General features: G+C 46.2%; 1 protein-coding gene across 1 annotated transcript; it reads right to left on the bottom strand.

The window, feature by feature from the left end:
• Positions 1 to 7,005: 7,005 nt before the first annotated feature.
• On the bottom strand, positions 7,006 to 12,391 carry LOC115639509 (immunoglobulin kappa light chain-like). The gene is made up of 6 exons (XM_030542371.1): positions 12,337 to 12,391; positions 11,736 to 12,065; positions 10,600 to 10,911; positions 9,748 to 9,858; positions 9,297 to 9,343; positions 7,006 to 8,143 (listed from the first exon to the last, which is right to left on the bottom strand). Exons 1-6 carry the CDS (start codon positions 12,377 to 12,379, stop codon positions 8,048 to 8,050), a joined length of 939 nt encoding a protein of 312 aa, XP_030398231.1. The 5' UTR covers positions 12,380 to 12,391; the 3' UTR covers positions 7,006 to 8,047.
• Positions 12,392 to 13,227: the final 836 nt, after the last annotated feature.

Here is a 13,227-nt window from a genome sequence, read left to right as displayed (position 1 = left end):
AGCTCCACTGCTCTCAGTTCACACCGGCTGGGGATCTGGCCCTGCCTGTAAACTAGCCTCTTTTTCTTTCATTCTTGAACCAGTGCTGGGAACTCAGCCAACCAACCTTCACCACTACCTCCTGCTATACCATTAGCAATGCCCATGGGTTTGCCATGTGGTGGTGTGTCATATACAGCATGTGCATGCAAAGCCACAGAAGTACTGGCATAGGAGCTATATGTGTCGCATATCATTGTGACCTTGAGTTTTATCAATGGTTGCTTCAAAAGCATGGCTGGGATTTGGCCACACATCTTCCCTTCACGTTAATTGAGATAATCTCATCGTAATTAAGGCTCAGATTTGGTCGCAGATATTTTTAGTAAATTCACGGAAGCCTGTGACCTGTCCGTGATTTTTACTAAAAATATCCCTCAAAAATGGGGAGGGAGGAGGGGCCAGCACCTGCAGCCTCTGGAACCCCTGCCACCCACTGCATCTGAGATGCTGCAGGGTCCCCTGGCTGCCCACCATGGCTGGGCAGCTGTGGGGTCCCCTTCCCGTCTGTGACAGCTGGTCCACTGCAGAGTCCCACTGCCCATGGCGACTGGGAGCTCCGGGGTCCCCCTGCTGTCCACTGGCTAGGACCCGCTGACCGCTCCAGCCCCGGGGCAGAAAATGTCACTCACGAAGGTCTCTGGAAATCATGGATTCCGTGACATAATAGTAGCCTTAAGCATAATGACTGGGATTAGATTAATTTTAAATCTGTGCTGCAAAGTCTCAGCCTTGTTGTAAAGGATCCAAGCTAGGGGAAGCCAAAACAAACACGCCCTCTTTAAGAAGGTGTCAGGGAAGGCACAGCCTTAACACATTTCACAAGGCCTTGGTTCACCGCTTCTAAACATAGGAGTCAGCAAATGAAGTCGCTGGGCCCATCCAGGCTAGTCCCCAGGAGCTAAGAGAAGCCACATCTTGCATAACTTCTTGTTCCCACCTTCCTGCTCAGTTTCCATTTCCTGTTTAAATAGCCCACCCCCGGGGCAAGGTAAGGTAGGGGGATCCTTGTTGTATCCAGCCTGACTTCAGCAGTCCTCTCCAGACAGTTCCTTCAATGGGTAGTGCACCCCGCCATGCCTGTCTTCACTGCAAAGTTCACTTGTGTTATAAATTGATTGTTAACTCAACCCCCGTCCACACACAGAGAACCCTTTCTCATGTGTGGCGGTGCTAGTGAGATGCACTGGCTGGCCCAGTTGGGGGTACGGGCTAATGCCTGACTGAGCACAATTCTGTCATCTGCTAACATGACCGCTCCGTAGTGTGGACACAGGCTAGGGCTGCGACTCAATTCCTGAGGGCCCCTAGTCCTCCAATGTCTTCTCACAATTCCCCTATGTGGCTGCCTGTCCTTGCCATCTACCTATTCCCTGACTGGAAGTCACCTATCAGTTCATATGGGCCCCTTTCAGTGAGGGAACGCTGAACTCCTATCGAATGCTAATCCGTTTTATGGGCTGTCCTGGGAAGTGCGAATATTTAAACCTAGACTGGACTCAGCCTTGGAGTAGAGGGGAATATAATACAGCCCAGGCTTCTCAGCTCGGACAGCTGGAGGACAGGCCTCTTGCACCAACTGACCAGCTTTCCCCAGTAAGGATCCGATGTACAGTTGCCCTGCCCCTGGTGCAATCAGATATCCCAGTGCAAAGTGAGCGCAATCAAAGAGTTTTCACACACTCTGACAGCACAAGCTGCAGGATGATGGTGAAACAGGCCCCAGGAGAAGAAGCTGTTGGGGGAGAGAAACATTCTGGAAAGACTTGTCACGAAATGAAACACCAGACTGAACAAAAATGCTATTCTCGGCCCTTTGTCTTTCTTCTTATTCTTTATATCTTTGTCTGTGTTACATCACTGGGATTTAGAATTGGCCTCTCTAGCTAACTTGAGTAATGGTCTCAAGTTGCAGTGGGAGAGGTTTAGGTTGGATATTAGGAAAAAGTTTTTCACTGAGAGGGTGGTGAAGCACTGGAATGGGTTCCCTAGGGAGGTGGTGGAATCTCCTTCTTTAGAGGTCTTTAAGGTCAGGCTTGACAAAGCCCTGTCTGGGATGATTTCGTTGGGGATTGGTCCTGCTTTGAGCAGGGGGTTGGACTAGATACCTCCTGAGGTCCCTTCCAACCCTGATATTCTATGATTCTAACTGCATGCCCAGTAAGCAGAAGTGTTGCTAAAACTGTCCCATGTCAGCACCTGACGTTGCATTCTCTATCACGATGCTACACTGGTCCAGTTAAAGGACATCCTAATTTAGATAATACAATACTGTATGTAGAAATGGGTCCGACTACTGCAGGGGTTCTCAGACTAGGGGTCAGGACCCCTCAGGAGGTTGTGAGGCTCTTACATGGCGGGTCGTGAGCTCTCAGCCTCCATCCCAAACCCCGCTTTGCTTCCAGCATTTATAATGGTGTTAAATCTATTAACAAGTGTTTTTAATTGATGAGAGGGGGCTCTCACTCAGAGGCTTGCTGTATGAAAGGGGTCACCAGTACAGAAGTTTGAGAATCACTGGACTACACGTAAGTGTGCTCTTCCACCCTCTAGTGGGGGTTGGGCCACATATAGAGGTTGATGGCCCTACTCCACCTTTCAGCAATAAAACTATCTTTCAGCTCCTGCTTTTAATGCCAGAGGTCCCGAGGTTTGATTCTTGCTGCCGACAACCCACTCAGGTGAAGGCAGTATCACACAAGCCAGGATCTAAATCAGAACTTCCTCAATTAACTGCTCACAAAAATTCAGATCTAAGGTTTGAGTTCAGGCCCAACGCTAAATTCAAGTTAATTTTTAACTCCATTTCCTCTTGACAGGTTTATGGGAACATTTTCTTGAGACTAGAAGCTGGCGGCGTTTGTCCGGGTTGAGCCAGCCAGAAAGAGCAGGGTCGGATGGTGTCTTTGGGAAATCTGTTGACTTAGGACAGGGGTAGACAACCTATGGCATGCGTGCCAAAGGCAGCACGCGAGCTGATTTTCAGTGTCACTCACACTGCCTGGGTCCTGGCCACTGGTCTGGGGGGCTCTGTATTTTAATTTAATTTTAAATGAAGCTTCTTAAGCATTTAAAAAACCTTATTTACTTTATATACAACAATAGTTTAGTTATATATTATAGACTTCTAGAAAGAGACCTTCTAAAAACATTAAAATGTATTACTGACACGCAAAACCTTAAATTAGAGTGAATAAATGAAGACTCGGCACAGCACTTCTGATAGGTTGCCAGCCCCTGAGTTAGGATTTGGTCTTTGTTTCGGCTGGGGAATTGCATGTTTCACATTATGTAAAATAAAAGGAGCAAATATGATTTGTGCTCTTAAGGGGGGCTGCAGCGTTTGTGAAAATAGATAGCAGAATCTCTCCTCCCCTCAAGATTTAAATTCTCAGCTGAGTGATCGAAAAGACTAAACCAGGCTGCAGAGCTCTCTCTGCAAAGCATGAGAAAGCAGCAGTGGTCAGAAAGGTCAAAGCAGCCAGAAGTTTGTTGTTTACTGAGACTTTGGCTGTAACGTATTTGTGGTTTGTTTAACCCACAGACTCTTAGCTTCTGAGTGTAGCTTTTCCAACTAGCAACATACGTTTGGTTTGCTGCAGTTTTTCACTAATGTACTTGGTCAGGAATAGAGACTGGAACGGACCCTTAGCTGGTGAAAATCAGCCAGAGCTCCTTTGGAGTCAATGGGCCAGACCCCCAGCAAATGTAAATTGGCATTGCTCCACTGAAATCAATGGGGCTAGATCCCCAGTTGGTGAAAATCGGTGCCGCTCCACTGTAGTCAAGGGACCAAATTCCCAGCTGGTGCATATGGCCATCATTCCATTGGCGTCAAGGGGCCAGATCCCCAGCTGGCGTAAATCAGCATAGCCCTATGGAAGTCAATGGAGCACTGAGAATTTACACCAGCAGGAGGTCTGGCCCTTTAGCTCCATTTTCCTTGCAGTTAGTTGGCAGATCATGCATGGGGGCAAGTATCCCCTGGACCAGTCTGTTTGGGCATCACACACACAGGTGACATTCATAGCTGGAGCTCCTCTACATACTGAATTCTGCTCCGGGGTCTGCCTGTCTCCTGCTCAGCATGGATGCAGCCCCTGCCTATTACCCGTGGGGACGGGAGCGGCCGTCCGAGAGCACTTACTGCGTGTGCTGGTCATATGCAGAATGACTGTGCAGCAGTCACAGTGCGTGTCTGGACTCTGTTCTGAAGCAGTCATTGCCAATGCAAGGTCTGCAGCTGGGCTGTGCAGTGGCCTCTGACACATGGCATCTGACGGCTGTGCGTTTTCACATTCACAGCTCAGAACGTTGCCAGCAGTTGCAGCAGAGCCTCTGCCTGGTTTTCACTTCTAGGTCCACTACTGACCTGACCTCCTGCATCGGAGAGGGGCACAGGCTGCTCACACATTGCAGAAATTGTCCTGGATAGCTGATCTGCTGTTTCTTTAATTAGTCGGCCCCTCAGGAAGTCACCCTGTGACCTTGCTGCTCAGAGTCACAGCCTGGTCCATTTTGACTGCAGCATTCCTCACCTCCAACACTGGTAACCCCCTGTAACTTTCCCTACGTAGGGCCTTGCCAAATGACAAGCTTAACAGCTAGCACAGCCATATGGCACTTGGAGAGGCCTCTCCTCACGCACGTTGAATCACTGACATGGACAGGACAATCCACTTCTTTACCATATAGCGCCTTTCACAACAGACATTCTGATGGATGACGGAGGGTCAGATCCTGGCCTCACTCCACCAGTTGACAGCCGCTGGAGATCTGGCTCGGTGCGTGGTCAATCCACACGTGAAAACTGTAGCTTATACCTGTCACCATAGCTGATCAATCAGCTATAAGTGCAGAAAATATTCTCACTGGCACGGTTATAAGATTGTGCTGAGCTTTCCACAATGAGCTTAAGGAACCAAGTTAGAACGTTGATTCAAAGATCATTATGCCAGGAGGGACGCCCCTGAATTAATTCCTGCTTGCTGTAAAACATGGCTGGGGGCGGGTGGGCGAAGGTTTGCCCCTCCCCCCATGCAAGATATCCATGCTGGGCCGTGGTTAAATGTGTAGGGGTTGATTGTCATTTACACCAAGGTCCTTTTGCATCACTCGGACCATGTAAAGGGGCCTTAAAATGCTGGTTAGTTATATATATGCTCATTTCAGTTTCCTTTGTGCCACCAGAGTGGCATAGAGGAACTTTGCGGCAATGAGGAGGCCTACTGCATGGACTGGCGGCAGTAGGGTTGGTGGTGTGAATGTATCTTGGTTATATTTTTAGATACGAGTTATATATATTTTGTTTTTCAAAGCTGTAAACAAGCTGGCTGAGCTCACTGCCTGCGTCTATGCGGTTTCCTACCTCACCCCACTGTAAGAGCAACAGCGCATTTCCCATGAAATGGACCTCGCTCTTTGAACAAAACAAAACTCGTCGAAAGGTGGGTGCTGCACACTCTGTGGCACAGACGTCCCGGCCTAGGTGACCTTTCAGCCCTGGCTCTTGCAGCCCAGCCTGGCCCCGCAGGACCCCCCTCCCCTGGGCTGTACATCCTCTGTACGCACACCAAACCTGCCGCTGGCTTAAAGCAGGCAGGGTTGTTTAGCGGCTGCTGCCTGTGATAATGATAACATCTCTGTGATACTGTATTCTGCTTCTGATATTAAACCCGCAGTTCCTTTAGGGTCATTCCTTGGCTGGCTGTGCTTTCGATCAAGCCTTCAAAAACAGACCTGGACAGTGAGATTGTGGGGCAAAATCCTACATTCTGGCAAAATTCAGCATGAGCAGGAGTTTTCCCTGAGTCAGGACAGCAGGCTGGTCTCTATCTCGTATGATTAGTCTCCGTTACATTTGGGTCCCGTTACACAGTTCTGGCAGTGAATGAGTTATGCCCACTTACGGGCCCCTCGACACCACCAGAGCAGCGTAAAGGGCAGAGCTTCATTTGCAATGAAAGAGGTGCCAGGGATCTAGCAATTTGGTGCCGGGACTCAAAGTCTTTTTTTACATTCAGACCTGATGTAGAGAGCTCAGAGATGCCAGGACGATGCACTGCCAGGCCTAGAGGAGACACGGCTCAGCCCTGGGAACAATTAAGCACTGGTAAAAGGGCTTGGTGCAATCAGGCCCCCCAGACTCATTGTAAGAGGCTCATGTTGTAGTGCAGAGAAGACCATAGAAATCATAAAGCTAGATAAGCCCAGTGGCCCAGATCCTAAAAGGTCTGTAGGTACCTAACGCCCATTGATGTCAAAGGAAGTTAGGAGCTTAAATACCTTTGAGGATGTGGGTCAGTGTCTCCCCAGCATGGCCTCGCCTACAGAAAGGACCAGTCATAACCCTCCCGCAACACTAACCTCCAATTGTCAGTGCTTTCGGGATTCCGAAGCACTCAGGACTCAGGCTGTGGTCCTGCAAGCTGGTAAGCATCCTCACCTATGTTTGCCCTCAGCACATCACAGCAGGGGCCTCAGCACCCTACAGGACCAGGCCTTTTAACAGTATGTAGGAATTCTGTTGGCCATCAGCAAAACGGCTTGGAAGGTGGTAGCTGGTTAACAGCCCCACAGCAACCCTGCCCTGCAGCTCAGGATGGGAAGTGAAGCTGTTCAAGACCCCAGTTTTAAGTCTCATCAGACAGAGGGCCCCCTCCTGCTGCCTCGTGGGCAAAATAAGCCCAGGCTGAGGCCCTTCTTCATTCATTTTTGTATTGGCACTTGTGCCTTGCAGCAAGTTTAGTCCAGATAGTAAATGAAATGTACAGGGCCGGATTCTGATGCCTCCTCCTGAGACACCGTTGTGAAGGTGGCACAACTCCATGGATGGCCACAGATTTACACGGGCACAAGTGAGAGCAGAACCTGGCCTGCGGGATTTGCAAAGTCCCCTCTCAGACACAATAAGCTGAGCTGCAGCATCTCACCAGCTGAAAAAGGCAACGGACGCTTTAGTGACGAGACTGAAGTTTTAATTAGTAGCGTTGTGAGAATTTGAAAAGAGCTGGCTGTGATCCAAATGGGCACATGTGCAGCCTCAGTGGCTAGGGAGAGTCTCTCTTATTGATTACCTGTTATTATTACATGGCACGGCCTGTGGGCTTCTAAGGATCTGGTCCTTCAAGAAAAGCAGGAATCAGTGGAGTAGCAGCCCCAGCGCTCAGACAGAGAGCCTGACCTACTGTCTCTTTCTAGATCCCTCTTTACCATTCATAATCTCAGCTGACATGCACGATGCATCACATGTCATTGCAAAACTGCAGTGGGTGCTCTTGTCAAGGGATGTGGTGAATTCTGCAGGCTTTATGTTCAGATTGGGTGTCTCTCTAAAAGCTACACCACAGCTCAAACAGAAGTTGTGGCCTTGAGGTTCTCTGGTCTATGACTTAGGAGGTCATGATAGTTCCTTCTGACCTTCACATTTATTAGTCGATGAATCTGAGGGAGTCAACTCTGCCCCCCCAGGGGGGTGAGGGATTTGTTACTAAATATCAGCCCTGGTTGAAAACTTTCCATCTAAAATTTCCCCTCCCCCAAGGGAAAATTGGGTTTATGACAAAATCCAAATCTTTGATTTTTTGGGCTCTGAAGATTGAAAAGCCAGAAATAAAATCACAGTTTGGTTTGTAGCTGAAAATGTGTTATGGGGTTTGGTTGCCAAACAGTGAAAAAAATCCTTCAAAAAACATTTGCTACTGAAAATTTCAGGAAAAATGAAAAAAATTTTTGCTTTTATCAAAATGTTCCATGAGGGGAAAAACAGCCATTTTCCAACCAGTTCTTCAAAATATGCAAATCAACTGAAAAGTCACCTGTATAATGATGCCCTTAGCACCTATCAGGGCTAATTCTTTGGGGAATTTTCTGACATTTATACTTTAAACAGAGAAGAGGAGAGAAAAAAGATGCAGTCAGAAAGAGCCTTATTACAGGCTGACTAATCTCATTGAGATCAGCGGGGAACAGTTAGTTCCCACATGTGGATTCCCCTGCACTAGACAGTTTACAGTTTTACACGCTTCCCTCTGGCCGGTCGCTGCATCTTGCGCCCATCACGATTCCGCGAATCAAAATCCAGATGAGCGTATAAGATTCCACCCTGTTTGGCGACAGTGAATAAAATTAGCCACCTCCTTGTAAAATGAAATGATACAAGCTGAGACAGAACGGAAGATGCAAGTGAGTTTAGCATCCATGGACCTTAAAAATTCCCTCCCGTCTCTTATTCTCCCGCTTTTCCTATAAATGGTGTGTCTTATGAAAATGGACAGTGCCATGTGACTTTAAGAACTCAGTGATAACATTTTGCTCTAACATTTTGCTCTCCTCGGGGCTGACGCGCAGCTCACGGAAATAACGAAAACTCTCCGGTTCATTTCCGTTAGCTTTGGATCAGGTCTCAAGCACTTTTCAGTCGAGCATCTTAATATTCTTTTCCAGTACTATCAATTACTGTTATTTATTCGTTAAGTGCCAGCAATATGCCCTGCACTGTATAAGACACAAAAGCTCAGATTTGCAAAGTATGTAGGTGCCCAACTATGGGAGGGAGGCACCGAAATACTTTTGACAATCTGGGCCAAAGCGAAGACAAACTGCCCTGAAAGAGTGTACAGTCTGACAGAATAATAAATGAAACCTCCTAGTATCCATGTTAATTAGGTTTTGTTATCTTTTTTTGTACATGTGGGGGAAACGCACGGAGCAGGTAAGTGATTTGCTGAATGGCCAAGTCTGTTGGTACTGTGAAAGTAGAATGAATTATATTGTAAAAATAAAATGGATTAAAGAAATGCTGGATGTACCTTTAAGCAGAAATAAGGAATGTTGAAATACAGGCGTCAGTAAAAGAAACATTAAGGCACAAACAATGAGTCCACTTAAGCTAATGGTGGAACATTAACTGGAGACTGATAAAAGTTAGGAAGGAAATTAACTATGTATGTCTAGCCTCATGTAAATTTGTCAGTTCTGCTTTCTTTGTCCTCTTGTTAAGTTCGCGCCCTTTTTATCTGTATAAAATAAGGTAGCGTGGGTCTTGTATGGTGCTCACATTATCTGGATTTATTAGCAGAGCGCTGTGCTAATAAACAGAGTGGTCTAACAAATTGTGAGTCCTGAATCTAACTTTGACAGTACCCAAGATGGAAATAACACCTGTAGGCCCCTAATGCACTAAGGGGAAGGACCCATTAGAAATGCCTGAGACAGACACATTGATTTAGACAGAGATGGTTTGTAACATGACGTACCTGGTTCTCCTGTGAAGCTGGAGGCGCTGAGATCCTGGGCGGGAATCCTGGAACAGACAGACAGAGACAATGGTAAAAGTTCCTCTTCCATGGTTGCTCCCCCAGCTGTAGTTCGTTGACTAATGGTGCAGCCGAGCTGTGGGTGTACAGGGCACCACCCTGCACGGCACATGGAGAGAGGCTCATCAGAAAGGCTAGTGCTCTTTGTGAGGTATAGACAAGGTGCCTGGGCCATGGGCAGCAGAAGCCTTTCTACATCGCTCCCTTTGTCACGGAGAACAAAGCCGTTCTCCCGACACAGGAAAGTCACATTCTAAGCTCAGTCTTGGTGTTCATGAGATGTGCAGTGTATCCATGTAACACATGGGATAACACTCGTGGTCCCCAGGAGGAGGGATGGAGTGGGATCACTCCCTGCAGGATAAAGTTGGGGATGGGCAGTGTTTATTACCTAGCGTGGAACGGCAGAAGGTCCAGATGAGACTCAGAGACACCATCAACAGTATCAGGGCACTCAGCACCGCCAGGGACACAATAGAAGGTAGGCAACTACTGGCGTGGGCTGTGGAGGTGGATAAAAGAAAGGCTTCCTTCAGCAGTCCTGCCTACACCCTTCCAAGAATCAGTGTGGCCTAATGGGTAGAGGACAGGGACTCAGGAAACCTGGGGTCTGCTCCCAGCTCTACCATTGGTCTGCTAGGTGAGCATGGGTACATTGCAGCTACTCTCTGTGCCTCAGTTTCCCCATCTATAGAATGAGGTTAGTGATACTGACCTCCTCTGTAAAGTGCTTTGAGATTGACGGGTGCACTAGTAAGAATTAGACATTTTCTGTGCTCCTGTTCCCCACTTTACGCTCTAAAGAGTGAGGCTACAGGCCCTTCAGCACCTTTCACCCTCTCTGTTGTTCCCTTTTCATTAGGCCAATAATTTTTCCTGTAATCAGATTCTTCTCTGCACCTCCTGCCATCTACAAAATCCTCCCTCTAGGTCTCTCCTCACCTCATTATCTCTCCATCACTTTGCATATCTCACTGGAAAATATCTCTCTTCTCAAATACCTCTGAATTCCCCTTTCTGGACAGTCTGGGAGGAACCTGCCCTAGAAATCAGAGCTACGTTATCTTGTGGTCCCTATAACATCTCAAATCACCTGACCCCAAATTCTCTGGAGAAATTCTAATTAAGACATGGAATATTTCAAATTTCTCTAATGGAAAATCACATAGAAGCAGCTCTCAGCATGGTCACATCCATATTTTACATGTGAGTTTCCATTACCCTCAAATATAATATCACTCACCTGCGGGATACCTGGTACTTTTCTTTACACTGTTTCCAGAAGAGTTGAATTTGACTTCACAGGTGAAATTCTTTCCACTGGTCCAGGTGTCCACGGGGACGCTGATGTGATTTACAAGCGTTAAAAATCCATCCTTTGCTTTCAGTGAGCGCATCAGCCCCTGTTCCTGCAGCTCCCCAGAAACACTCCAGGAAACGTGGACTGGGCTGAGCACTCTATGGATCACACAGGCCAGATTCGCTGTCCCAGTGACCTGACTGCCATGTGGAAATGGGACCAGAAGCATCACCCAGCTGCTGTTGGTATAACTGTCTAAGCAGAAGGAGGTGGCGAATTCAGTGTGATAATCAGATGAGCTGCAGTCTGATTAAAGATGTTAATCTTCCACTAAGAGACAAGGTAGGTGAGGTAATATCTTTTCTGGGACCAACTTCTGTTGCTGAGAGAGACAAGCTTTTGAGCTGACACACAGCTCTTCTTCAGGTCTGGGAAATGACACTCTGAATATATTTCCCAGATCTGAAGAAGAGCTCTGTGGAAGCTCAAAAGCTTGTCTCTCTCACCAACAGAAGTTGGTCCCAGAAAAGATATTACCTCACCCACCTTGTCTCTCCAATATCCTGGGACCAAGACAACTACAACAACACTGCATACTATCATTCACTAAGACATTAATTCGAAGGAACAAATCTATTTTGAAGAAGGAAATATCCAACACTAACTAGGATATAGAGCAATACGTAGCTGCATTACCTAGAAGGAAAATTTTTGTGCAATTTTATAAATTTCATTGACTTTTTTTTAACTCAAAATATAGTTTCATGCCATCGTGGCTCTTAGGTTAGAAATATTCCCAACCTGGGTGCCTTGAACAGTCAGAGAGAAACTTCATAGTTTATTTTCAGCCCTTTCCAGCACTTTTAAGTTTTAACATTTTTAGTTAAAACTTATTTCTTCTGCTATGGATATTTTCTGCACCCAGAGCATTTAATGTTTAGCTGATCTGTTTGGCTTAAAGCACGTTTTCCTTTGAACCATTCATCTATAGCTATGGAATCTTGTCACATTTTAATGGGAACATGAAATATGCTTTGTCAATCACTGTTAGTTTCCGTAAACAAGCTATGGTTCCTTACCTCCAACAATGAGTGTGGATCCATTCCCGAAGATCAGGTAGCTGCTGTATCTATATGCACAGTAGTAAATGCCAGAGTCAGTCTTTTGGACGTTGCTGATTTCCAGCGTCGAGCTGTGTGTCTCATGTTTGCAAATAAATTTACCAACATTTTGATCATCCAAACAGCGCTTAATGCAGATGGGTTTCTCGCCTTCTCTTCTCAAATACCAAAACATGCTACTTCCTCCTTCCAAGTTTTCTGTGGAAGAACAGTGGATCTTTGCAGTGTCACTAACTTCAACAAACTGGATCCGCTGAGTCTGGTGCAGAAATAACTGCACTCCTAGCACTGGAGAAATAAAATATTGTTATAGTAGGTTTCCATCAGGTCTCCAACTGTCACAGATGGACTGGACAGCTCAGCAATAGAAATTACTTAATCTGATAACATCTATGCTCTGCATCCCAAATACTTAAAAAGCTGCTATAACTTCATAAAAGTGAATGGAAATGTAATTAAAATTCAGCAAAAGTTTCCAGACATATCACAGATATTCAACACTGATGTCTCACTGAAGAGCCTGTTTTCTCAATTCCAAAATTTAATGCAGAAGTTTTACCTAAGGAAGATAAAATGAGGTATTTCGCAAAGATCATTTTCATAAAATAGTAGGACAAAACCCTGACTCACTAGCCCAAAGGCTGATGCCTAGTGCTCTGTTGCAGTGACTGAGTACAATGTCCAGTGAGGAACAGCTCCGAGGAGGATGTGCTGTGGTGATAGATACAAGATGGGTGGGTTTAAGAATCTACAGAGGCTACATCATTTCTTGTAGAATTTGTCTGGATTCCAGTGGTGCAGGGGTGTACTATATGATTTAGAATAATTTTAAATATCCAGAACATGGATGATCTATATAAACAAACCCACATGACTTGGGAGCACAAGTGTCATTGATTTCCAAAGGAAAATGCTCCTAAATCACCTAGTTCTTTTGACAGCCCCAACCTAAGTCTCCACCCAGCTTTCCATGTTTGGGCCACTGTTGCTCCATACTTCTTGGTGCTACAATGCAGGCATGTAATGACCATTTGGCATCTGGTCTTGGTGTCTTAAATTACAATTTAAATTATCAGACTGAAAGCTCTGACATGTTTGAGGCATAAGAAAATGAAGGATACAATTTTCAAAAGTGACTTCAGGCCGGATTTTCAAAGGTATTTAGGTGCCTATAAATGCAGAGAGGTGCCTAGGAGGATTTTCAGACATATCTAAGACTGTTAGGTGCCTCATTACTACCGAAGTCAATGGACGTTAAGCATCTCCCCTTGGACCTAGTAATAAGCTGGATAAAAATGAGCTGAATGGGGCTGGTTAGAAAGCTGCATCTGGCTGCACAAAGCAGGGAGAGAGAAGTAAAGTGCATCTGTCAATGTCCTTTCTGAAACAGCTGACAATAGAGGGCAACATGGGCTAGTTATTAGAGCGACTGGTGACCTGGCCAGGTCTC

Source organism: Gopherus evgoodei, chromosome 24 (assembly GCF_007399415.2).
Source record: "Gopherus evgoodei ecotype Sinaloan lineage chromosome 24, rGopEvg1_v1.p, whole genome shotgun sequence".
Lineage (NCBI taxonomy): Eukaryota > Metazoa > Chordata > Testudines > Testudinidae > Gopherus > Gopherus evgoodei.
The sequence above is the reverse complement of the archived record's forward strand: the minus strand, read 5'-3'. Positions and strand labels throughout refer to the sequence as shown.

Coding starts and splice junctions, on each gene's coding strand:
- LOC115639509 (XM_030542371.1), bottom strand. CDS start 12,379: ATGAAAATGATCTTTGCGAAATACCTCATTTTATCTTCCTTAG. Junction 10,912..11,735: donor ATCCACACTCATTGTTGGAG/GTAAGGAACCAT, acceptor CCTTCTGCTTAG/ACAGTTATACCAACAGCAGC. Junction 9,344..9,747: donor CTTCTGCCGTTCCACGCTAG/GTAATAAACACT, acceptor TGTCTGTTCCAG/GATTCCCGCCCAGGATCTCA.